The 25077-nt window shown below is 52.3% G+C and overlaps 9 protein-coding genes across 9 annotated transcripts; 4 read left to right on the forward strand and 5 right to left on the reverse strand.

The window, feature by feature from the left end:
• Positions 1-566: 566 nt before the first annotated feature.
• On the forward strand, positions 567-3050 carry VTN00DRAFT_7731 (uncharacterized protein; the record flags this gene model as incomplete). The annotated part of the gene is made up of 3 exons (XM_069434507.1): positions 567-633; positions 756-1890; positions 1955-3050. 3 exons carry the CDS (start codon positions 567-569, stop codon positions 3048-3050), a joined length of 2298 nt encoding a protein of 765 aa, XP_069285997.1.
• A 732-nt stretch (positions 3051-3782) lies between these two features.
• VTN00DRAFT_7732 (uncharacterized protein) lies at positions 3783-5024 on the reverse strand (the record flags this gene model as incomplete). The annotated part of the gene is made up of 1 exon (XM_069434508.1): positions 3783-5024. The coding sequence occupies one exon, from the start codon at positions 5022-5024 to the stop codon at positions 3783-3785; it is 1242 nt and encodes a 413-aa protein (XP_069285998.1).
• Positions 5025-5341: 317 nt separating this feature from the next.
• VTN00DRAFT_7733 (uncharacterized protein) lies at positions 5342-6547 on the forward strand (the record flags this gene model as incomplete). Its single annotated transcript, XM_069434509.1, has 1 exon — positions 5342-6547. The coding sequence occupies one exon, from the start codon at positions 5342-5344 to the stop codon at positions 6545-6547; it is 1206 nt and encodes a 401-aa protein (XP_069285999.1).
• A 2126-nt stretch (positions 6548-8673) lies between these two features.
• On the forward strand, positions 8674-10959 carry VTN00DRAFT_7734 (uncharacterized protein; the record flags this gene model as incomplete). Its single annotated transcript, XM_069434510.1, has 7 exons — positions 8674-8860; positions 8947-9187; positions 9257-9515; positions 9581-10037; positions 10091-10170; positions 10223-10376; positions 10439-10959. 7 exons carry the CDS (start codon positions 8674-8676, stop codon positions 10957-10959), a joined length of 1899 nt encoding a protein of 632 aa, XP_069286000.1.
• An 835-nt stretch (positions 10960-11794) lies between these two features.
• VTN00DRAFT_7735 (uncharacterized protein) lies at positions 11795-13147 on the reverse strand (the record flags this gene model as incomplete). Its single annotated transcript, XM_069434511.1, has 1 exon — positions 11795-13147. The coding sequence occupies one exon, from the start codon at positions 13145-13147 to the stop codon at positions 11795-11797; it is 1353 nt and encodes a 450-aa protein (XP_069286001.1).
• Positions 13148-13789: 642 nt separating this feature from the next.
• Positions 13790-15523, forward strand: VTN00DRAFT_7736 (uncharacterized protein; the record flags this gene model as incomplete). The annotated part of the gene is made up of 2 exons (XM_069434512.1): positions 13790-13948; positions 14006-15523. 2 exons carry the CDS (start codon positions 13790-13792, stop codon positions 15521-15523), a joined length of 1677 nt encoding a protein of 558 aa, XP_069286002.1.
• A 409-nt stretch (positions 15524-15932) lies between these two features.
• On the reverse strand, positions 15933-16696 carry VTN00DRAFT_7737 (uncharacterized protein; the record flags this gene model as incomplete). The annotated part of the gene is made up of 2 exons (XM_069434513.1): positions 15933-16160; positions 16628-16696. The coding sequence occupies 2 exons, from the start codon at positions 16694-16696 to the stop codon at positions 15933-15935; spliced, it is 297 nt and encodes a 98-aa protein (XP_069286003.1).
• A 3186-nt stretch (positions 16697-19882) lies between these two features.
• Positions 19883-20816, reverse strand: VTN00DRAFT_7738 (uncharacterized protein; the record flags this gene model as incomplete). Its single annotated transcript, XM_069434514.1, has 3 exons — positions 19883-20539; positions 20617-20717; positions 20774-20816. The coding sequence occupies 3 exons, from the start codon at positions 20814-20816 to the stop codon at positions 19883-19885; spliced, it is 801 nt and encodes a 266-aa protein (XP_069286004.1).
• Positions 20817-21860: 1044 nt separating this feature from the next.
• On the reverse strand, positions 21861-25000 carry VTN00DRAFT_7739 (uncharacterized protein; the record flags this gene model as incomplete). Its single annotated transcript, XM_069434515.1, has 8 exons — positions 21861-21897; positions 21966-24037; positions 24096-24359; positions 24432-24537; positions 24605-24651; positions 24714-24765; positions 24842-24860; positions 24928-25000. The coding sequence occupies 8 exons, from the start codon at positions 24998-25000 to the stop codon at positions 21861-21863; spliced, it is 2670 nt and encodes an 889-aa protein (XP_069286005.1).
• Positions 25001-25077: the final 77 nt, after the last annotated feature.

Genomic DNA, 25077 nt, shown 5'->3' on the forward strand with positions numbered 1-25077 from the left:
GCCATGGAACGAAAGGTTACCACTTGACCAATTTAAGGTTTCACGCTTTGTTGAGAGTCCCGACTATCTTAGCTACATTGATGTCCACCCCCTATTTCTTCCCAAGGAGATTGCTGCGCTTGGCCTGCTGCAGTGGGCTCATCTGTTTTCAAGACAGTTTCCACTCTATACCTCGTGCGGGGACAGTAGAGAGCTCTATGTTTTCACCTCCAAGATTGGAAAATGCTTCGGGCTGATGGCGCGTCCCCTGGGGCAGATCCCCGCATGAGGAACATGCTTCGCTGGCGCCCTTCTCCGCAGCCACGTGACACGCTTATCTTCCCCGCCGGCGCAGGTCGATCCAGCGTGCTCGCGAGCCTCTAGACCGTCGTCTGCCCCACCGCTGCGCGTTGCTTTATCCCATCTCCGACTCTGCGATATCTCGTCCTTGCAACGGACATGCCCCTGCTGTCAAGGTCGCCTTCCATGACGCCGGATTAGCCTCGGAGCCTTATGGCTGCCAGGACGATGCTTACTGCCCCTCTTCTTCGACATGTAATTGGGTCAATGCTTTGCTCACCCTCGACATGACATCTTCCACAGCAACCGACAGTCGGGCGCAAGCAGCCGGTGGTGTGACGAAGCGGAAGCCGGGTATGACCTTGATACCCCTTCTCTGTGTGGCCATGTTTCTGCACTGGGCCTGTGTTCAATTCAGTGCCTTTCTAGACTACAAAAACAACTGCTTTCTGTGCTGACCGCATTGTGCTCGTTAGGGTCTGCTGCCTGCGTCCATTGCCATCGTAGAAAGGTTCGCTGTGATGCCCGCATCGTGGGGCTGCCATGCTCAAACTGTCGTTCCTCAGGAAAGACGGATTGCCGTATCCACGAGAAGAAAAAGCGTCTTGCCGTCCGCTCAATTCTTGACCCGGTTCCCATCCGCTGTCGTCCCCCGGCCGCGTCGGATGCTTCTCCGAAGCCGGTGGCCCCAACCTCCGTGCCTCGAGGCCCGGTATCCTCAGTACCGTCTCTCTCTCGTAATGGACAGTCTGCGGGGTTTGCTTCGGCTCAGGGCACTTCAGCAACGCAGAATGGATTCCAATCAGGGTCAAACCCTCAGGCATATAACCCACAATCAAGCTCTGAGTCAAGCACCGACCATGATGACCACAGGGAGCTTGAGAGACATCTTCTGAAGCTAATCGACGAGGAGGAGCTCGATCGAAGAGAGATACAGAGAAACGTGCGCGCTATATATGTTGGCCACGATGTCTCAAATATCTCGTTCCTTATCCGTCAGCAACGGGGCAAAGATGACGATGTGTACCACTTTGCTGGCAACGAGATCCCTAGACGGCATTTGAAGACGGGTCATGATGAGCTCTTGAAAGATGCTCTTACCCTACCCGAACCGTCTCTTGCTGACGAGCTGGTAGAGGCGTATTTCACCCACGTTAACCCAGGATATCCGATTGTCGATGAGGACCAGTTCATGACGCAGTATCGAAATCGAGACCCTGCCGATCCTCCTCCTATCTTGATCCTTCAAGCTATCTTGCTCGTTGGGGCCCATGTCGCCCGTCCGAATCCGGAGAGGGATGCTTTGAAGGAAATCTTCTTTCGCCGTTGCAAGTGGTTGTTTGATGCTCGGATTGAACGCAACAGAGACATCCTTGTTCAGGCGGCACTGCTCTTGACATGGCATTCAGACACAGCCGATGACGATGTCTCTGCGAATGCACACTACTGGGTTGGTGTAGCTGCAAGAATAGCGACTGGTATTGGCATGCACCGGAATCCAGTATCGAGCAGATTTGCTGCCGGTGACAGGCGGATGTGGAGAAGAGTTTGGTGGATATTGGTCCAGTTCGACGTGATGGTATCATTGTCATATGGCCGACCGCAGGCTATGTAAGGAGCTTCTGCTCATCGCCCTGAGGTCGCCATCATATTTTACTAACAGACTTCATTTCAGAAACCTAGAAGATTCCGATGTTCAGCCTCTAACCCCGCCTGACTTCGAAGGCTGCGGATCTCGCGTGCAAGTCGACTATGTGATTCACTTCGCTGAACTTTGCACCATGATATCGTATATTCTTCGTGAGCGATTCGGCTTGCGAGTTAGCCCTGAGCGTCGAAAGGCGGTTCTTCCAGAGGCCGACGCGACCCTAGCAAACTGGTCCCTCAGACTCCCAGATACGTTGCGTCTACGTGCCTCGGATATGGATCCGTGGTCAGCTATGCTGCATCTCACCTACAATAACTTCCTCATCCTTCTTCACCGACCTCATCCAAGGGCGTCAGCTTATTCAGACGACTACGGTCCACATGATGCGGAAATCTGCAGCGCTGCTGCTGGTGTTATCGCATCTATTTTTGAGGAGCTCCGCCAGAAGGACCGTCTCAAATTCCTGTGGTGCTGCGGTGTGCACACGCTTTTCACCGCCATGATTCAAGTAAGGGTTGAGTTGAGGTTCTCGAATCCTGTCCTGGCAATCAATGCCCTACGACGATTTGATTCGACTTTGCATTCGCTCCGTGACCTAGCGCAATACTGGTCGCACGCGGGAACGATATTGCGGCTTTTTGAGAATTCTAAACGCCTCCAACAGGATCTACGGGTAGCAGCCAACGAAGCGCCCAACCACTTCAGTGGCGCGCAAAACCAAAATCGTAACACAGAATCCAATCCAGGTATCTCCAAACCTGCAGTTCAGTCTTCCCACTTAAGTCAACAACTCCCGCATCAAGTCCCACCGCCGCAACTATCGCAGCAGTCGCCAGGATCATCGCAGAATGAGCAATATGAAAATTGGCCAACGCCACCCAGCCTCAACAATATTCCGTTCGACAGGGGCGAAGAACTTGCACACGTGGCACATGTGGAGCCGTTGGACCAGCCGAGGGAATACTTGGACTGGCGTCAGCTCTTCCCTTTTGCAGACACGGACCAACCTGTGCCAATGGCCATGGAGGGTCTCCCGGAGATCGAAGACGAATGGCGTCAGTTATATTGGCAGGAGCCTCAGATGTCGGATTTCTTCCAAGACGGAGGGTGGATGCACTGCTGAACTAGAGACAAGCTGGACTCTACTTATATGCTCTTGGTATCGAGGGAGCTCTATTGGAGTTTCACTCGGCAATCCAGCAGGGAGCCCCGAGCGTGGAAAACTGGGCTATCGAACCTGCATCACCGTGTATCTGAGGTGGTCGCTAGTGTTTGGGAGGAACACTAGGGCTGCACTTCTACATTTGGCCCTGGGTATAATCATTCTATACCAGTGGACCCGTCACTCAGAAGATCGGACGGGAGACATCCAGGATCTTCTCGAAATCCTAATCCCGATCCGATCATTTCCTGCAGGTTGTGGCTCTAAGCTACATTAAGTCAATGGCTTAGGCGACAAGATTCACAGATGCAAGCTGATCTTATGGGATCGCTCGGGACGCCTTGACCATACATATCGGAGGACCGGTGATTAAAGATACAGAATCTCTAGTGTCCGGTCATGACTGCCATTTCTTCTTCATTGCTTATCTTAGCCTACGTGTATTGAACTTATATATGGATTTACTATAGTGATTGTTAAAATGATGAATCACGTTTCGGGGATCCTTTTTAATTATGTCGTATCCTCAACAGACATAATCGGCGCATATTTGCATGTTCGTATATTTATCGTGGCCAACTACTTCCCCCAAAAATATGCCGGCTTTCCAGATAAGCCCTGGTTATTCATAATATATATAATACATCCCTCTCGAGAGCGATCCGCTTCGTCATTTATGTAGGTAGGTAGTTCTCAACCAAACACAAACCGCCTCCAATTCTCCGCAAGCCGCTTCACACCTTCATCCAGCTCCCACCCTCTCAGCTCGCACACCTTCCGCGCAATCTCCTCGAGCAAATCGTCCATCTGCCGCCCTGCGCAGTGGAGGTCGCTCTCGATGAGGATCCTGTCGCCGGGGAGCGCCTTGATCACCTCGACGACCTTCTCCGACGAGGGGTTCGTGAAGTTGATCACGCTCGAGAAGGAGAAGTAGATGTCGGAGGGGACGGTCGGGCGGAGGAACTGGTTCAGGGGCTCCACGGGGCCGGAGTAGGAGTGCATGCATATTCGGGGTGGGAAGGGGAGGGGTTCATGGTCTCGTGGTGAGGATGGTGAAGATGTGGAAAAGGTAGAATGGGAGGACGAAGGACGTTCGTCGTCTTCTTTCTTGTCTAACTCCGCGTCACTCTCATGAGCATGCGCCATCGCGGCGCTCCCCCTCCGCTTCCTCTCTCTCCGGGACGGAACCTTCCGCTCGTGACCCTTCCACAGCTCCTGGAGGACTTCGAAGATCGCACCGTGCGCCTGCACGCTGTGCACTGACACAGCCCTCCGCATCTCCCCCGCAAGCTTCAGCTGCGCTTTGAACAGCGCCTTCTGATGATTCATCTGCACGCGGTACGGGGAGAGCGTCCTCCCCTCTCTGGAACCGGGCGTTAGAGACGCATCGCGCCCCTCCAGCTGGTGCGGGAGCCAGATTTTGGGGAGGCGAAAGGCGCGGTCGAGTCCGATCTCACCGACCAGGGCGTGTGGATGCGCGGTTAAGCGCGCCTTTGTCTCTGAGATGAGGGTGGAGAGGGGTTTGGGGTCGGGGAGGGCGAGGAAGAAAGTCTCGTCCTCTTTGGTTTTGGCAGGGGTTAGAACACGCTTGTAGTGTGCGAGTTTGCCCTCGGGTGAACTTGGATCGTGATCTTGTATCCCGGAGGGAGAGGTGATGTCGTCCATGATCTGATGCGAAAACCACGGATGCCACCCGAAACACGGGACGACGCGCTCCGCTTGATTACTATCTTGGTCACTTCTGCCAAGATCAGAGGAGGCAACCTGGTGCACGAGATCCTGGTCCTCCCCCCGCGTGGCCATGATCGTCAGCGTGGTGGCCTTCATGTGCGGGATGTCGGCGATTGAGGTCATAGTATCGGTGGGGTGGCAGTGGGCGTCGAAGACGCCGAGGGACCAGGGGAATGGAGCCTCGTCATGGTGGCTGGTTGCCATGTTTATTATTATGCGGCCCGCGAGGACTCTTTGGGTATTGTCTGTCTGGTCTCCAGGTGAGATGAGACGAATCGCGGAGTATGATGTTAAGCTGCGGGCGGGCTCCTCCGCGGTCGGGATGCCGGTGGCGGGGCGGCCCGAGCATCACATGTCCGTCTCCGCGTTCTGAAGATCGAGATGAGATGCACGAGAGGTCATGTCGGTCTGTCTGAAGATGGCTTGTGGCTGTCATCTTTGTCAGAGAAGCAGCTACATGCTCTAGCTCTGATTTTTTATCTTCAATTCTTCTTTCGAAGGACTAACACACAGTCATCCCTATGCTGTCCGCCAGCTTCTCCGCTCTCTTCGTCCTCCCCATCCTCGTTCTCATCTCCATCCCCCTAATCTTGTCTGCCTGCATCACTATCACTCTCTCAGTGCTTACCCTCTCTTTACGTGTTTCTCTCGTCTACATCGAACTGTTCTATGCTCTCATTACGAATTACTTCTGCCCCGCGGCTTCTACTACTGACCCGTCCCTGCTGACCTTTTCCACGTCGCGGTCTGGAAGCATCACGCCAACGACGCCGCCGTCGTCGCGGGCGAAGAATCGGCTCAGTTCTAGCTCTCCGATCTGTAGGTTTGGGGATAGTCATGGATCTCAATTTCAGCGTTCCTCGCGCAGTCGGAGTCGGAATAAGTCCAGGTCGTCTAGGCAGCTCCTCTCCAGCGGTGATCATGACCGTGATGTCGAATTGCGCACTTTGCCTCCAGCTGCAGCAGTCCAGCGACGATGCAGATCGATATCTGGCTCTGTTGTGTCATCCTCATCGGCATACAGCTTTAATAATGATGAAGCAACAAACGAAAGAGCCTGGCTCTCCACCATAAGCAAGCGTCTCGATGACCTTCCGTCGCACCGCTACCATCTGGAAAGGGACACTGCTGCTGTAGGGGCGGCGGATCAATCATTACCATCATCAGCAGTAGCACAGCATTCTCTGACTCAGATCCAGACAATTGCTTCTTACTCCAGCAGACATATCCGGTATCACAGACGCTCTGTCACCACATCGTCGCTAATTCCCAGCAACTACCTTTCCACAAGAAGTGATTATTCCTCCTCCCTTGCAGAGGAATTGACCCGAGAAGGCCACCGTACGGCTAATGCAAATATCGACGTCGACGCTGAGCTGGAGCAGCAACCGTATAATAACAACTTCCGCTCGCAGCAAACCGAATCTCACGACGGAGGTGCAGGAGTAGGCACGTACTTCAGTCTGCAGAGAAGACGCAGGCCGAGCAGCTGGGTGGCAGACACGAGCGGAAACACGTCGCCGGGGGGCACGTCCGTCTCGGTGGAGGATCGGACTAGAACGAGCGTGAATATCGGATGGTCGATGGCTCAGTATCAGTATCCTGTTGGAATTGGATTATTGCGAAGGAGAAGCTCGTCCGGTGCGACTACGGGTCTAGAGCAAGGTGAGAGTTCTGGGTTTGACGGTGGTGGGAGTATCAAGTCCGGGGGTCTGATCTGTTGGTAGGGTTGGGGATACGGTAGGATTTGAAAAAGGTAAAGGGAAGGCTGGGTCGTGGTCATATGAAGACGTGTCATCTTTGATGTGGGAGTTTATTCTGGAAGATGGCGGGACGAACGTCCCGGGCATGACGGAAAAATATATCAAGTTGACTGTACGAGATGGCGGGATGGGATATGTCAGGTATGAGTTACTTGTGTAGTATCCGTTTGTCATGTATCTATACACACCTCACGAGCTGACGAAGTTATGAATTCATGATTGATACCCTGCTAATCTATCTTCTACTCTCGGGGTATATCTATCGAGTGCCTGCTGCTTCTCTCTTGTACAGTATAACAAAGAAGAAGCGGCGATCTATCGCATACGAAAATATGGTGAGAGAAGACATTCCTCAGAAACCCTGAATCCCGGCTTATGTACTGTGTTTTGATGTATTTTGATGTCGGAGAGTACTACTATACAGTTGTACTGTACACAGATAGATCTTCTGCACCCTACATTCCATTCCAATATTAGGAATGGCCCAGGACCCGGGCTCCTACTACGTACGGCCCGCACAGCGCAGCCAATTCAGACAGACAACCATCCCGGGTCCAAGTCCAAAAGTCCAGACACTCCCTGCTTATACATCCCGTCCACTACACGGTACGGCGTGCGGATACAGACACGGGTCCATTCCTCTCTCTAACTCGGGGCGAACCTTGGGTGAACCGGAGAGTGGAGCCCGACTCGTCCGAGTCGCCCGAGTAAGCCGTGTCCGGATCGGGGGAGATGTTATTTATGGATAATTTCATCTACCGTCCGAGATCTCTGTCGGACTTTTTGCCACAGATATACGGGATCGATCGGCTTGGTTGGTTGGGTCGGGGATGGAGTATGGTGCTAGTATCAGGTAATAAGGTAGGGGCTTTTTATCAGGTTAAGACGTACTAAGTGGTAATTCAAATAAGTATATCTGGATTTTTTTTAGTTAAAAATTATATGATTCATCAAGGATGATAACGTAGTGCAAGACATACTAGGATAGAATGTACTGTACTTATCCAGTACTAGATCCATCAATTCGGAAAGACTAGGTAACTTCGGTTCAGAAACAGATCCTAGTTTGGTCCTAGCATCGATCAAGCTGGCGATATCCTCCGGGGTTCAGAATCCAGCTGGTGTGGACGAGGCGACGTTTCCCCGAGAGATGGTCCCCGCGGAGGGTCAAGCCCGTGACTTTCGGGGACCTGGGGTCCCCCGCGGTGGATCTATCGAACATCATCCGTCTCATCTTTCAGCCCGTCGGGCTTCTGCGGATATCGCCAACTTGATTGGGCGCATCTTCATACCTGTACTGTACTATTCTAGTGCCCTGCATGGGTAGGTTGCTATGGATATAACGGAGGACTTCCATAGGTGCCTGCCCCCCAGTCCATGGCCTACAACCCACCTACACAAGCTGCTTTCATTCAGAGATCTCTTTGCTAATGCGGTAGATAGATATGTCTATCTATCTTTCCCTGGTCAACTGAATACATATACATATCTGTGAGGGCCTGAGCTATCAGCAATGGATCAATCAACACCCCCCTTCTCGCATTCCACGGGGATGATTGCCCTGCTCGAACTCGGCCGAATTGCTGTGCTGACTCGGGCTCCAAAATCGGGGACCCAACAGACACGCCTCGAATAAGCCAATTCCCAAAGCAGTACGATCTGATGATTGGCGAAGCACCTATGTCCAGCATTCAGCCAGCCTTGATGTGTCGAACGGCGACTGACATCAGGAGCCCGTTCTGGGGGATCCCGCATGACGTCCTTATCAGATATAGAAGGGGGTAGCAGCCTTAAAAGAGAGCAAAGCTCATGCAAGGTCCCCCATCATTCACAGTCCACAACGTAGCTAGCTACCCAATTCAATAGGGTAGTCTTTTATCTCACTATTTTCAGGAAAAAAAGGAAGCTGCGGAGTTATCTGTCGAAGTTCTTACCTTTCTTTTTTTTTCCTTCCTCCCTGTATCGCACGTGATGGTGAGATAGACTGTTCGAACAGCTTGATAAGATCTCTATTCTCGGCCTTATATTTTTACATATATACTTTTTGTTTCACTCACTGAGCTGTTGTCCCTGACCGTACCTTCTCTATCATGGATTCCAGCCTTCACGCTCGCTCCCGCAGCGGCGATCTTGAGGCGAATGACCTCGAAGACACCTCCCTGCTGAACAGCACCGTATACAGCTTCGCCTGGAACGGGCTGATCGTGACGGTCAAGGATCGCGAGACGAAGAAGGCGAGGGATCTTCTTTGCGACGCTAGCGGATATGCCACTCAAGGTTTGTACTGTCCAAACCCGACATATACGTATTGTGGATTCCGGATATTATAGGGACAATATGCTGATATGTAATTTGTGCAACAGGAGAGTTAGTCGCGCTCATGGGCCCCTCTGGCTGTGGGAAAACAACCCTTCTGAATGTCCTGGCACGCCGTGCTGCGACCTCGGGTGCGAAGATCACGGGCGATGTCTTGGTCAATGGCATGGACATAAGCACGGAGCTGTTCAAGCGGATCACCTCGTATGTCGAGCAGGAGGATGCGCTTATCGGGTCCTTGACGGTCCAGGAGACGTTGCATTTTGCTGCTCAGCTCTCTTTGCCTAGGTACGTGCCTATCCAAATGGCAATCAGAATTTCCCTACGTACCGCAAACACATGTGCTGACTCAAACAGGAATATTTCCAAGGAGAGGAGAATGGAACGCATCAAATCCCTTCTTCAAGCTTTCGGTATTCAGAGACAGGCCAACACCCTTATCGGAACTCCCATTAGGAAAGGAATCAGTGGTGGTCAGAAGCGTCGAGTCAGCGTTGCCAGCCAGCTGATAACCTGCCCGAAGATCCTCTTCCTTGACGAGCCCACGAGTGGACTTGACTCGACGGCTAGTTATGAGGTTATCTCCTACGTGAAGAAACTTGCTCAAAAGAACAATGTCAGTAGAGAACCCCAAAGGCATGGCGAAATATGAAAGACTCCCCGCTGATATCATTACAACAGCTCATCATCATAGCAAGTATCCACCAGCCGTCCGCGACGACATTCGAGCTCTTCGACAAGCTCATCCTCCTTTCCAGGGGAAAGACCTGCTACTTCGGTCCGGTTCAGAATGTCAAAGACTATTTCAACAAGACAGGACACCCTATCCCTGCGTTCACCAACCCTGCAGAGTTCCTGCTGGACCTCGTGAGTGCCGACTTTGCCAGCGACAAGGAGACCGCAGAAGAACATCTCAAGACGATCCAATCTGCGTGGACGAATTCAGAGGAGGCAGCTGCTATGGAGAGTGAGATTGGCCGTCTCGTAGAGTTGGCTGAGAAGGGTGAACAGCATCTATCCACGGAGGGGCTCTCGAGACCTCCTCTTCCTCTTGTCATTCTGACACTGTTGCACCGTTCGTTCATCAAGAGTTATCGGGATGTGGTCGCGTATGGGATTCGAATCGTGATGTACCTTGGTAAGTAGCCAGCGGCGGACTAACATCACCTGGGCTTTTGCTAATCGACGCAGGTTTGGCTATCATGATGGGAACAGTGTGGTTGCGTCTGCACACTTCGCAGGAATACATCCAGCCGTTCATCAACGCAATTGTGAGTCTGACACAATCTCCAGTGATAGGTTTGCTTTACTAATTTCCTTCAGTTCTTCGGTTCCGCCTTCATGTCCTTCATGGCCGTAGCATATGTCCCCGCCTATCTGGAAGACAGAGCGAACTTCGTCAAGGAGCGGGCCAATGGTCTCTACGGAGCGCTTGCCTTTCTTATCTCGAATTTTATCATTGGACTGCCGTTCCTATGTAAGTCTTTCTTCAATTACTTATCTGTCTCCCGTAAACAAAGTCTGACAGCGACAACGCAGTCATCATCTCGATCCTCTTCTCCATCGTCTCCTACTGGCTCTCCAACTTCCGCCCCGACGGCTCCGCCTTCTTCACCTGGGTGATGTGGCTCTTCCTGGACCTCGTCGCGGCCGAATCCCTCGTCGTCTTCGTCTCCTCCATCTTCCCCAACTTCGTCATCGCCCTGACCCTCGTCGCCTTCGCCAACGGCCTCTGGATGTCCGTCGGCGGCTTCCTCGTGACCCCGACCATCCTGAACCCGTTCTGGAAGTACGTTTTCCACTACATCGACTACCAGGCCTACGTGTTTCAGGGGATGATGGTCAACGAGTTTTCGGGCCGCGTGTATGACTGCGGTCCTGGGTGCCACTGCATGTATCAGACGGATCTGGCGCCGCAGTGCAAGATCCGGGGCAGTGGCGTGCTGCATGAGTATGGATATGCGGAGGGAAGGACGGGGAAGTGGGTTGGGATTTTGATCGCTATCATCGCCGTCTACCGCCTGTTCGGGTGGATTGCGCTTGCGCTGCGGAGGTCGTGATCTTGACGCGCACTTCTCTACTATATACGGACCTCTCTATGCGGCTAGCGGCTAGACATGGAGAGTCGACGGACGCATCAACCGCGTGCTGGGGAAGGAAAAGAAACAATTTACTTTTTTGGTAATTCGGTAGGCACTAGCCTACCTCAAAATTTTTTTTTTGTTCTGGATATCTCACGTTTTAGATGGACGCCATCCTTGAAGATATACATGTATAGACTGGACCGGGGAAAAGGATAGAAGAAAAGAGAACGGAACCACCTACTTAACAGAGTGCAGGTGACAAATCTTTAGCGCTATAACCTTAGGATTAGATAGATTTCGTTTCATAAGCTACTTAGTATATGTTAGATAGATATTAATTGTAATTAAGACACTTTTTTTTCGCCTTCAACTTACATTTTCTTCTTCTTCTATGTTATTTGTATGTTGACAATATACAAGTAATCATTCAAGGGTTTTCCTTTCCATTTTCTTGTTCTCTTTCATTTAAACTCTACTCTATCCGGAAAGATTCGCGATTCGACCTGATTTGATTTCCCTTCGACTGAATTCAATTCAATTCGCCAGCCCTGGTGTTTGTTATACACCATACATATACCACGCCCATAATAATAAGATAGACAAAACAGGAACACCGGGATCAGACACACACACACACACACAACACCTCACGATACGATACGAGTCGAGTCGAGTTGATCGATTCGATTCGATTCGGGTTTAAGATGGAATTATTTAAGAAAGGAGAATGAGCACGCTACCTTGTACATAGAAAAACAAGCAAGCAAAATTATCGTTGAGCTGAAGAGAGAAGAGAGAAGAGAAGAAAGATTCATGCCGCCTCCGGCGTCGTCGCCCTCTTCCCCTTCCGCTCCGGAGAGGATGGTTCGTCTGACGAAACGGACAGAGATCCCTCCCGGGTCTGGGCCTGCGTCAGCGGAGACAGACCTCTCTCTTTCGCTGCAGAGAAGGAGGAGGACGCGGTGGAGGTGGAGGAAGAGGTCTTGGAGCTCCTTTTCCGCCGGCTCTGCTGGCCCTGCTGCTGCTGCTGTTGCTGCTGCTGCTCTGTGCCGGAGATGGACGAGCGTCGCCCGGACAGTGACGACCGGGATGGGGGACGCTGCTGCTCTTCCTGCCCGTCGATGGGGGTCGTGTCGCGGGAGGGCGTGGAGTCCGAACGGGTGCCACGGCGGGCATGAAGGGAGGAAGAATGGGACTTGGAGTGGTGATGGTGGTGATGGCGGCGGGATTTCTCCGCCGCCGCTGCTCGTTCCCTTCGTCGTCGCGAGCTGCTACTGCTCCTCCAGTACCCCAGGCCCAGCCACCAGAGCCAGCCTCCTTCCTGTCGGGCGAGCTGGCGCTCGCGCTCGCGCAGTTTGCGGCGGAGCTGCGCGCGCCGCTCGTTCTCCTTCTCCCAGTAGTCGGTGCGGTATTCGTCCCAGTTCTCGCGGAATTCGGGGGAGAAGGACTTGGGCAGGAGGAGTAGACGGATGTAGTCACCTCCCGGCGCGAGGTCCTCCTCGACCAGGCCATCGTCGCTGTTGCCGTCATAGTAGTAGTTATTGTAGTAATGCTGTCGACCGCCACCGCGCTTCATCAACTCCGGCTCGATATAGTGGAAGTTTCCCCCCGTGTGGGAGGGGAAGAAAGAGGAGTAAGGGAACAGGAAAGACAGGTAGGAGAGCAGCTCGCGCCACCACGGGCCCCGGATGACCACGATCTTGGTGTTCATACCGCGCAGGCCACGGTTGGCGACGGCGAGCCAGCGACGCGGCCAGCGCACTCCGCGCTCCCACTGCCCGGTGCCCCAGATGAGGATGCCCGTCACGATGCCGCCCATGAGCGCGACCTTCTCGCCCATCTCAACCACCCAGTACACGGAGCCACCGACGCCGCGGCCATCTTCTCGGGGCCGTAGGAAGAGCGCGTAGGAGAAGTATGCGATCCAGAGCGCGAGCAGCATGCAGAAGAAGGTGTTCTGGCGACGACGTTCGCGCAGGGCCAGGTACTGCGCGCGGAGGGAGCTCTCGAGGATGAGGAGGTTCAGGTAGATCTGCGGCGGGGACGAGGGCAGCGTCGACAGCGGATCGGGCGTGGAGGAAGCTGGAGGAGGTGAGGAAGAGGCAGATAGCTTCGCCTCAGGGGCTGGAGCGCCCTTGACGAGCTGGTCCAGCGAGGCGGACATGCTGGAGAGCGGTGTTTCGAAGCATGCAGGACGGAGGGCGGTGGTGAAGCCGTAGACGGTTATCTAGATAAGTGACGGTATGCAGGAGATCTAGACAGGCAGATAGACGGAGTGCATGAGGGGAGAGAGAGAGGCGTCAAGAGGTCTACGGCATGGTTGACGCTGAAGCTGAAGTCGGCGAGACGGAGAGGTCGAGATGGAGTAGGAGCCGCGGCCACCGCTGGATCTGGATCTTCCGATCTTCTTCTTCTCTGTACAGACATCTCATCTCGTCTCTCTTCGTGGCTTTCTTTTCCTCCAGTCGTCCTGTCTCCGCCAGCCACTAACTCGTCTAGCCTCTCGTTATTCTGCTGCCTACTCTGGATCTCTCCTCTCGCCGCCAACGTATGGCCTTTTTGATCTCCGCCTTGCCCGCGCGAGTGGCAGAGCCTCTCTGTCACTCCAGAACGCTTCTCCAAGGTGTATCCCGGCCGCGTCTCGTCGTCTGTCTCTCTCCTCCAGATCCCCCGGCCCTGGGCGCTAGATGTGACGCTCTCTGTTCCATCTCCCAGCTTCCTCGCCCGCCGTACCCAGGCGTACTCGACCTCCGAGTCTCCGCTGCCCTCCGCGGGCTCCCCATCCTCCTCTTCACACTATCACCCCATGGCGTCCGAGTCTCTGAACCAGCCGGATGACGGCGTCCGCGGGCGCTCTCAGCAGAGCCCGTTGACTTCGCAGCGCTCAACCTCGCCCTATGCCGCCCGTCCGCGGCCGTCATCCGGTCTCTTTCCGCTAGGATACAAGGAAGGTTTCAGTCAATGGGTGGGTTCACGCAATGTGCCTTCTCCTGGACCTCTCCGGTGCTGACAACATCTCCAGTGGGCGAGTATCCCCGCGGCAGTGGCTGAGCACAAGGTGCTCTCCTACGTCCCTTTTCTACAGCAGGCCCCGACACACAGGCAGACCGGCAACGTAGCCGACACTCCCAATGGCGCTGAGGACAGTCTCAAGTCGCAAGACCTCAGCCAGCAAGGGGAGGTGACTGCCAACTCGGTCGATGACCCATACGGTCCGCGACGCTGGCGTTCCAGCATGGTCGAGTTGAGCGGCAAGGACCGCGCGTTGAACGAGTTCTCCGTCGAGCGGATCGGAGAGCAGGCCGACCAGAACCTGGTCATCCTCCACGGGTACGGAGCCGGCTTGGGCTTCTTCTACAGGAACTTCGAGCCCTTGAGCCGGGCCAAGGGCTGGCAGCTGTACGCCCTGGACATGCTCGGTATGGGTCGCAGCACCCGGCCCCCGTTCAAGATCAAGGCCAAGAACCGGCAGGACGCCATTACGGAGGCAGAGGACTGGTTCATCGACGCACTGGAGGAATGGCGGGTTAAGCGGAAGATCGAACGGTTCACTCTCCTCGGTCACAGCCTGGGTGGTTACATGGCGGTGGCCTACGCGCTCAAGTATCCCGGCCGCTTGAACAAGCTGATTCTGGCCTCCCCCGTGGGCATTCCCGAGGATCCCTATGCGGTCAACGCAGACATGCCGGAACCGTCAGAAACGACGCTTGCCAACGAGTTCACTCAGGACTCCCGCAATGTCTCTGAGACAGCGAGCAAAGACAACAACAACATCTTAAACCAGCCGTCCAAAGCGGCCGCGAAGGAGAGGGACACGTCCGACGGGAAACCCTCTCATCCTCCTCCCAGCAGACCTATCCCGAAATGGCTGGCCTATCTCTGGGACTCCAACATCTCCCCCTTCAGCCTGGTCCGATGGGCCGGTCCCCTGGGGCCACGTCTTGTCTCTGGCTGGACGTCCCGGCGCTTTGCCCACCTCCCTGCTCCAGAAGCCCAGGCCCTGCACGACTACGCATACTCCATCTTCCGCCTCCGCGGCAGCGGTGAGTACGCGCTGGCATACATCCTCGCTCCGGGCGCGTTCGCTCGCAGCCCTCTGATCCGACGCATCCACGGCGTCGGACGGCAGATCATCCGGCCATCGTCAGAACCAGCGATGACTAGCACGTCCACGCCCTCATCTGCTCTTAGTGCTACGTCCAATTCGAGCTCAACCTCTGTATCCGACGACAAACCTCAACCTACCCCGCCGCAGCCAACCCGGGAGAACGGAATCCCCGTCGTCCTCATGTACGGCGAGCACGACTGGATGGACGTCAAGGGTGGCTACGCCGCGCAGGCCAAGATCGAGGAGGAGAAGCAGCGGGTGCTCCGCGACGCGACGCCCGAGGAGCGTGAGCGCGACAATGGCTCCGCCAAGGTGGTCATCATCCGCAAGGCTGGGCACCACGTGTACCTTGATGGCTGGGAAGAGTTCAACCAGGTCGTGCTGGAGGAGATGGAGGATGTGAGGAGGAGGGAGCAGAAGAGGAGGAATTAGACGTTGCATTCGGCGCATTAAGCCGTTGGTGTATCGTTCTTGTGTATGATAAGGTTTGGAGTTTTGTGGGTGTCTACGCCCATTGTGTGATTATGCATATACCATGGTGTACCGACTAGACGAGACAAATATATACCTAGATGAATGATTTCCTTGGAAAGAAGATAGAAAAAACAAATCCCCTGTTCGAGATCTGTTTTCCTGCCCCTCTTCGTTATTACACGCAGGATGTCACGCAATTATGATTATCACCGTATGCTCCGTTTCGATCCAATCATTTACGTTATATTCAGCGCAGAATGAGAACAAGAGAGCTCCATGTCCTGGAGTACAGGGAAATGCAGCAAAAAGCAGCCCTCGATGACAGCGCCAGAACCTCTCTTCCAAAAGCCAGACACATGTAGTAAATTCACAAGACTTCCTGGCGTATCACGAACATCTGCTCCTGCCCCGCGGTGGCTGCCAAGTAGAACCGAATGGGAGAAGGATTCCCCAACTGGGCAGACCCTTTGTAGTTGTTTTTTTTTTCGAAATTGGCGGTATTCCCGTCACCACTGGCATTATCATAGCCAGTTTCTGCGCTTGACGACTCGACAACACCAGCCTTGAACGACCCAAACTGGGGATTCGTGAATCCCTAGGGGAGGTGTCAGGTGTCAGTCAGTAATTGCCAGACCGCCAGGCCCAGGGTAATAAGGAATTTGAATATGAAAATAGACGGATAATCGCACCGTCGAACGTCGTCTGCGTATCCAAGTCCGCCTCGAAAGCTATCCCCCCCCCCCCCCCCCGAAACCCCCGTCAAGAAAGACCCCCGTCCTTGTTACAGCAGCTGAAAACCATCTGGGTGAACGATTCCACGCTTTCCGCGGCGATCCAGTAACGGCCAGAACTCCAGTAGGTGCTCTTGTATTTGAACGCGAATTGGGTCTCGTGTCTCGTTCTTTACGACGCACTGGAGCCAGCGGCGTTTGCTGTTCAGACCGTCGGGGAGCTTTGGGGGTTATTCTTTGCCGACCTGGGAAGGAAGGAAGGAAGGAAATGTGAGAGTCAGTCAACGTTTGAAGGACGTGTGAATGATTAATTATTCGTGTGACAACGAACCTCTCTACTTTTTGTCGTCAGTGTATCGGTGTCGAGAAGGCCCACGTTGAGAGATACGGTCTGCGGCATGGTGTCTAGATGTAAAGAGATATAAAAAAGGACGTCTTTCTTGAAACAAAGTCGACTGAGAAGTAGATCTGTTGATGGTATTTGTCCGAATCTACAGCAAAGGTGGGATATATTACTTCTTTTATAGCCGAAGAGGACTTCTACCGCCCATCTAGACCTGGAGATATTCTTTGCCCTTCGCTTATCATCAAAGAATTACATATGCATGCGTGCATGAAGCAGGGATGTTACCTTCCTTCACCAATGTCACATGGTAACTGACTTGATTGACGCGTGCAGGGAATGGACGATCATCAATTCGTCTCTCTCTCAATCTTTCCCTCCACACGTTCCAACTGAATAATATACCAATGAGTACAGTAGCAATGGCTACCTGAACTCCATTGCATTTCCAACTAGCTAGCTTTCTGTAAATCCTTCAGGGATTATTATTAGTCAATGGAAAGAAAGCTCGGCTCGGCATACACCTCATCGGATGTGAGATCAGCCAGCCAGCTTTTTTTCGCCCCAAAACTTTAAACGAATTGAATTAGTACATACACAAAGCTGAGAACTGCTCTCCGCTCCGATCCGAAGATTGTTGGAGTTCCGCATGATCATTCATCAACTTTAGTAGTTAGTTATCTGATGGCCTTGAATAAACTTTCAAGTTTTCAGCAATGCATGTGCCCCTGACATTGATTCCGACTGCTGCTGCAGCAAGTTCAGCAGTTGCCACTCGATCTACCTGGCCTCATGATTTATAGTTCCACACTTCTCGTGTCATATCAGTATTGAGGCTGGCTGAACTCCCCAACTTTCAGCTTATGAGGTAGTCCTGTTTGAGGCTGTAATGCTCTATATCTGCGAAGAGCTGCTCGACTTCTGGTGGATCAAACTTTTTGGACGCTATTAGAGGCCCTTCGTAGCAGCAGTAGCAACTAAACCTTTTGAGATATGTATACTTTACTTGAGAGTTTTCTTGCCATTGAGGTGGGTAACACTGCATAGACTTAAAATGCATTTACTGGTCTAGGTTAGCAATTTAATACTTAGTTTTCACGGTTCATGGACAGACTCATTGCATGAAAATCCGGGGATGATTAGAGCTGATCTACGGCGTAGCTGGCTGAATACCTGATTAGAGAGAGGTATTGGATGGATCGCCGGGCCATAGTCCTTTCTCTGACCATAAGGCTACACACATAGCAGCCAATGTAGTACAACTCCCTGTATGCAGTCGCAGTACGACATCAAAGATGACTTTCCATGTGGATGATTAGGGCGCACGAGAACTGCAGCGAGGCTGGCTGAATGATAATGTGCTCTGTGTGTATGTGTGTGTGTGTGTGTGGCTCAGATGGATTATGGCCTGATGGCTTTTTACTGCTCTTTGTTGAACTTTTTTTCTTTACTCTACATGTTTCGGCCAAAATACTCGTTCAAAGCTATAAAAAAAATTTCACATTCAGAAGTCTATTTCTCGTTAGAAACCCTTCACGCATTTACTTTTCTGTAAAGAGAAATGTGACACAGCGTATAGGGAAGGATCTACCAGTCTGAGATCGGTGGATCCTTTTGCTTTTTTTCGCACATCCAGTCAAGATCCATTGTTGTACTGTACCATCGCTGCATTGTAACCCCAAGCACAGACGCCATGCTTACATGCATATTTGCAGTGACTGTTTATGTAAAAAGTAGAAGCTTTGTAAGTCTTGAATTACATCGGTCAAGTTTTCAATCATAAGGCAATGGGTGTATGGTGGTCTACGTCAGGCAAGTCAGATAGTTACAAACAGCGCCCAATTCCTAGTATTAAATCTGCCGGATATGCCAACCAAGATAGAATTGTTTCCTGTCTTGGGCTTTCAAAAATTCAATTTCTTTATTCTGCCACAGTATTGGACTGTCAAAGCCGTCTTCTCGTCTTCACTTTACCCCCTGTCGAGTTTCATTCCGCTGTATAAGGGCAGCTAGCCTAGCAATCACCCAAACTGCTACCTCTGGTCTGACAAATTTTCTGTTAAGATCGCGGTAGATTCAGTATGTGCCTTTTTGTTTATTCTTCAAATCTCTTTTTTGCCTCATGTACAACGAGTCATATCAATTAACCTGCTTTCCGGGAAGTGCAGGATAGATCTGCCATCTTCGTAAATTACCAATGACTTGGCCGGAGCTCATCGATGCCTTTTCGGAATACATTCCTGGTTATGGAATGCTCTGCTCTTTCAACCTCCATGCTGGAGGAACCGGTGATGGGAGGGCAGAGCTCAAGAGTGCTATCAACCTTGCTCAAGGGGGGGTCAGAGACGCTGTCCTGTTCTCCGGAGCTGAGGTTGCAGCGCCAATCGCAGTCTGTATGGCTATCGGTGATTCTGTCACCGATAAAATCCCGGATTTATGGAAATCCGGAGAGGAGCCAAGGATATCTCACGAGTCCGCTCGACGACTGCCAAAGGGCAAAGATCGCGTTCATCTATTAATCCTTGGAAAGAACAGGCCTGCAAGGACACACAAGGGAAACAAGGAATTCCGAACCGTCCTCCAAAGTGGAAGCCGTGGCAACGGAAATGGTAAACGGTGTTTGTTTTTCTTACAAAGTGTCCTCCCCGCGAGGTGAGAGTTGGATTCCTCCAGCTGCCCTGGCAATTCTATCTATAACAGAATTAATATTTAGAGCTATTACGGAATTAGTTCTTTTAGCATCTGATAACTATGCTGTAGAGATGCAAGAGAATCATCTTAGTAGTATCTTTAATATTTTAATGGGCTTCTTCTCAGAGAGATAAGCCATCAGAACTGTGACAACAGAGTTCAGATTATAGATTTAGAATATCTAAATGTTCTACAGGACTACTAGGTACCTAGAGGTTCAGATGAAGCATATAGAGATACAGAGATTGCTAAAGATTAGATATTACTACTTATCTAATACTAGAGTAGCAAAGGTAGTAGAACTGATTGCTGACCTCTAAAAGGGGTCAGCTTCAGCCTTTGGTTATATACTCTCAGTTATAACTAACTATAGCCTTGTGCCAGTGTCTTATATAATCACCTAACTGCCTAGTCTGTAGGTTCTCTGTAGACTATGGCGTTACAATATGATTGAAAGCTGCTACAACTGTATTTACCCCTGCTGTTCGACGGATCCTTCTCTCCCCACAGGACTGGATAGCGCTTCCTGGGGCCCCCTGATTGGGCTGTTCATCACTCCCTTGGAGGCACCTCGGCAGGCAATTCATGAGGCGTTTCCCGAGGCACTTCTGTAGGCAGTTCGCTAGGCAGTTCCAGAGGTGTCTCCAAGTGAGACGTCTCGCGAGGCATGTCGGCAGGCAGTCCGGGGCTGAATGGTGGAGTGAACGCAGGCGAGTTCAAGATGTGCATCAGAGGATCCGCTTCCGGTGGTGGTCGAATGTCCCCACTGAGCAGTTCTCGCGCTTTGACTTTGCGACCATACAGCTTCCTGTTGGCGTACCTTTGTTCTACCAGGATGCTTCCCTCTACGCTGACGCCTCCAAAGAGACCTTTGGTGCTGGAATACGAGTAGACGCCCGCGACGCTTTTTATGCTAGCCGCTCCTGCTGCTTCCATGTTTCTCCCGATCGGTCCAAGTGCAAGCGACAGGTTCACACCGAGGGTCGAGCTCCCCATCTGAGAGAACGTCTCGACCGCCGCCGCGTCATTGAGGATAATCACGAAATCCGTCAACTCAAGACCCATCTGACCACCAAATCCGACCCCGACAGTCACGATGGCTGATGGGGCTGACCACCCCCCACCAACGAGACGTGAGACCACAAGGCCAGAACCGAACCGAGCAGAACCTAGGAATGCGGCTTTAATAACGGTTATAACCGCCAGACCCTGCAGAGACACAAGGTCAGTGGTTCATTTCAGAGGAACCCAAGGCCGGATGCGTGTGAAGAAGGAGTCTCTCCCACCTTGGCACCCGCCAGAAATTTTCGAGGAATTATGCTGTCAGGACTGGGTGATCTAGGGTCATTGAAAGAGGAAAGGATCTTGGCAGCCTTTTTGCATTCGCCTGGAAACAATTGTCAGCGACTGTGGGGAAACCGGCATATTAATTGGGGCACGGACTGCTCAGAGATGCAGGCAGCGGATTGTGAATACCGTAAGGCATTATTCTGGATGACTCTTTTTTTCGGAAATCGTGAGAAGGGAAGTCGACAGGAAAGCACACCATTCAGCAAGTGCGCAACAGGCGATTAGAAGATATCGTCCGATAACAACTGGGGGCAGAAGTGGGCGTATGCCGCCCTACAGCAAAGAGAACGAAGTTTCCTGCTTGGCTCATGTACTGCTTCATGGAAATTTTGAAGTCAACTTAAGTACTTTGCCAATAATAGCCCAAACCAGCGGGAATTCAAATCCCAGTAAGAGGAAAACAATATCAACAGCTACAGAGATTTAAAGGGAGGAAGAATATTCGTTCCCCATACTGTACGGCTTGTTTTATCACCGACCCCTTTTATCGGTGGAGATAGCGCTGGCTGATGCTGATCTTCAGGACACTAGTGTTTTGGCCCCCAGATTCGCACACCACTGGTGGATGAGAATTATCTTGTCAAAGACTACCTTCTCAGAACTAGATCTGGGGGATCCGAACAGATCACATACGAACGGTGACTTAAAATTGTGGCATGCAATGGTTCTCTGTTGATCAACATGTCATCACCCTTGCATATCCTTGTATCGCCCATGTTAAAAATAAGAACCATTGCCCTGGATGATGCAAATTCATCAACACTCCCGCGACAAGATTGCCCAGACTTAGAAGCCAGCTCGCAACCATAGCTCACTTTACCTGATCGATGAGGAAAAAGGGAGCAAAAAGGTGTTCCGCAACGGAAAAAGAAAGAAAACACAACTGACAGATACTCAACTCGATTCAACTTCGACTCGTCACCATGATATGTGTGGTGATTGATCGTTCGTAAACTTTAGGATCCTTGATACATACATACATGCAGCATACATATGGCACTACAATAATTGGTCCGTTGCACAAGCAAAAAAAAAAGAAGATAGTAGAGCTCTCGGTTATGTAACTCAACTCCAGACGCCGTGGGACGGTGCAAAGTCAATGTGGGAAAAGAGGGAGCATTTAAATTCATATTTCAAACGTCGTGTTAGAAGAATGAAAAAGGGCAGTAGTGAACAATTATTAAATCCGGTAGACGGTCTCGTCGTCCTCGAGGTACCTGGTAAGAAAGCAAAGGTTACCTATGAACTTCGGTTTAGATTTTTGGCAGATTCTGATAATACTCACATCAACTCATTCCTCTCATTCATCTCCTTCAGCGCCTGGATCGCCTCCGCGCGCTGGAATACATGCCGCTCACCCAACGACGGGTTAGCACGGATAGCCGTGTTAACGGCCCCGATAAGCTGCTCGACATCTGCCGTATCCTCGTTGACGAACAACCGGGTACCCATCAGAGGACCCAGAGCCTTGCGGAAGGTCTCCAGCCGGGCAGGCTGGATCGGTTGTTGCGAGGAAGAAGAAGCAGCCGTGCCGGTCTGCGAGTCCGTCTGGGAGTGGACTAGCTGCGAGGCCGGCTGGGACGATGCCACCGACATCTGGGAGTCAGTCTGCGTCTGCGTCCGGGTACGGCTCGACTGGGTCCGCTGGCCTTTGGGGCTGGCGTCGTACAGCCCGTCGCCGTCCTCGGAGGCAGCGTCGTCTCCGTTCGTTGCGCTGGTACGAGCGGCGGCTGATGTGCGGGTCGTTCTGGAGGTGCCGCCGCGGCGGTTTGATCGTGGAGTGGCGGTTGAGGCGTTCCTCGTGGGCGGCTCTTCGTCACTGGAGTCGTCGTAGTCGGGCTCCTCGTCATCGTCATCGTCGTCATCATCGAAGGCGGCTGTCTTCCGCCTCTTGCGACGCTCATCCTCGACGACTTCCTTGAAGAGAGCAAAGCGCAGGATGGACTCGGCAACCTTGGCATCCTTCTCCTCCACTCTGCTCGATAGACGTGCCTTTGCATGAGCAGTCGACAGACGGATCAGGGTTTCAAGGGTACGGGCGGTCATGGGGGAGGTCTTGCGCTGGTTGCCGGACAGCTCGTCGTTTCGCAGAGCAGAGTACGTCGCGACGATGTGGTCGGCGGCTCCCTTGGTGAGGACGGGCTTGATTCTCGACTTCGCATACTGGATGTATTTCTTGATGAAGGGGATACTCAGAACCTCGGGGTTCCGGCTCTTGCCTCTGCTGGTGGTGATCATTCCCGCGTGAAGCATAATGTTGAACTTCTCGAACACCTCTGTGGGCCTGTTGCTGTCCTGGTTATCTTCCAGTCCAACGCCCAAGGTCTGGTTGGGCTGCTCCCGGATAGGGGCGCCTTCTTCCGTGCCTGGCTGGCGGTAACGGTGCATGCGCAGAACGTGCTCCGAGACCAGTCTGTCCCTCGTGTCCTCGATGTCATCTGTGACCACGAAGAGCAAGTCAAAACGGGAGAGCAGAGAATCAGGCAGGGCGATGTTCTTGTGCGGGTCCTTGTGAGGATCGTATTGGCCGTAGATCGGGTTTGCAGCAGCGACAACACTGCATCGGGCGTTCAGAGACGTGTGGATCCCTGCTTTCGCGATCGTAACTGTCTGCTGCTCCATCACTTCATGGATAGCAACACGGTCAATGTCACTCATCTTGTCGAATTCGTCGATACAGACCACTCCTCGGTCACCAAGGACCATTGCACCTGCTTCGAGCCTCCTCTCACCCGTTTCCTTGTCCGTGGTGACCGCGGCAGTAAGACCAACGCCAGACGAGCCTCGACCGGTTGTGGCGATGGCAAGGGGAGCTGTGTTCAGGACGAAACGCAGAAGCTGGGACTTCGCAGTGGAAGGATCACCAACCATCAGGATGTTGATGTCACCACGAAGGTGAGTTCCGTTGTCGAGGTTCTTCTCGATTCCACCAAGCAGCATGAGCAGAATCGCCTTCTTGATGTAATCATGCCCGTATATACTCGGGGCAAGCGACTGCGACAGCAGATTGAAGACGTCCTTCCTCTTTCCGATCTTGTTGATGTTTCGGATGTCGGTGTCGGTGATCGTCGCCTGCGCAATCCCACCGCCAGACTTGGAAGACAGTTGGATGATGTTGTTCGCCATGATGACTGTCCGGAACGTCGAAGATCCAGCGCCAGCATTTCGGTTTCCGAGAGACCGGTAAATACCAACCAGCTGGATTCTGTCTCCGGGCTTCGCACGGTCTACCAGATCGTCGTCCAGGATAACCTCCACTCCTCGTGGCAGCTGGCCTGCGGGGGCCCGTTCTGGCATTTCTTGGATCGAGATGGTTTGGTGGTCCATGTACGTCGAGTATCCATACTCCGTGATGAGCTAGATCCAATAAAATCAGTATAACTTCCACCTTACTTTTTCCGACCATCAATCTTACCGGATTCTTCTCGTCATCCTCCTGGGGGTAGACGTTCAAGCTCGTCGCCCCGCTGGCGGTCATAGTCTGATCTCTGTACTTCCTGGCAAAGAATCTGTTCTTCTTCTCGCTGTAGTGAACACTCTGGATGATCTTCGGCCGAACAAGGGAGCACTTCGTGACGATCCCCTCGAGGGAAATCATGCGGTTCAGATGCGAGGAACTCAACGTGCGAGGGTTGCATGCATATTCTCCAAAGGCGCCGACGTATGCACAGTAGTACATCTAGAAAATAACTTATTAGCTCACGAAGAGACCAAGTCTTTCTCTTTTTCAGAGTATTCATCCAAGACGTACCACATCATCAGCAGTTTCTCTAGCGGGCCGATTAGGCAAGGTCTTGATGACCTCCTTAAGGGCCTTATCAAAGGCCTGCGAGTAATCGAACGGAGACGTAAGAAGTCTATTTATTACCCGCCATCAGTGAAAAATCCCTTTTTCAGTTCCCAAACAAGGACCTCAATATTTACCCATCTGCAAGCTCACGGTTATGCGCTCTGATCTCGTCGATGCTGACCTGCGGGAGAAGTCAACCTCAAATTACCCAGATCTAGGACCATGAAATGCTAAACCACATACTGTCAGACGCCGCAACCCCCGATTGAGCATCAACACGATATCCGCTCGATAGCTGTCTCGATGTCAGAATCATGCGCGAATAGACGGTGAGGAAAGGGAGAGAGGAAAGGGAAATTGAGCTGGCGAACCTTCGTGCGCGCGCATCGCCTGGATAAAATCAGTCAGTACAGATTGTCATAAATAATTCCAGAGCTCATTTGGAAAAAAGACTCACTCGGATCAAGGAATTCCATAGCGGCACGCACTCTATCTTGAGCGGCCTCATCGCGGAGCTGGACGCCGTCCATGGCGGCGAATTACCAAGGGGGGAAAAAAAGGAAAAGAAGAAGCGAAGGACAGAATTGACAAAGACAATGGAAGTAAT

The sequence above is a fragment of the Thermoascus crustaceus genome, assembly GCF_041956765.1.
Source record: "Thermoascus crustaceus strain CBS 181.67 unplaced genomic scaffold VTN00scaffold_5, whole genome shotgun sequence".
NCBI classification, from domain to species: domain Eukaryota; kingdom Fungi; phylum Ascomycota; class Eurotiomycetes; order Eurotiales; family Thermoascaceae; genus Thermoascus; species Thermoascus crustaceus.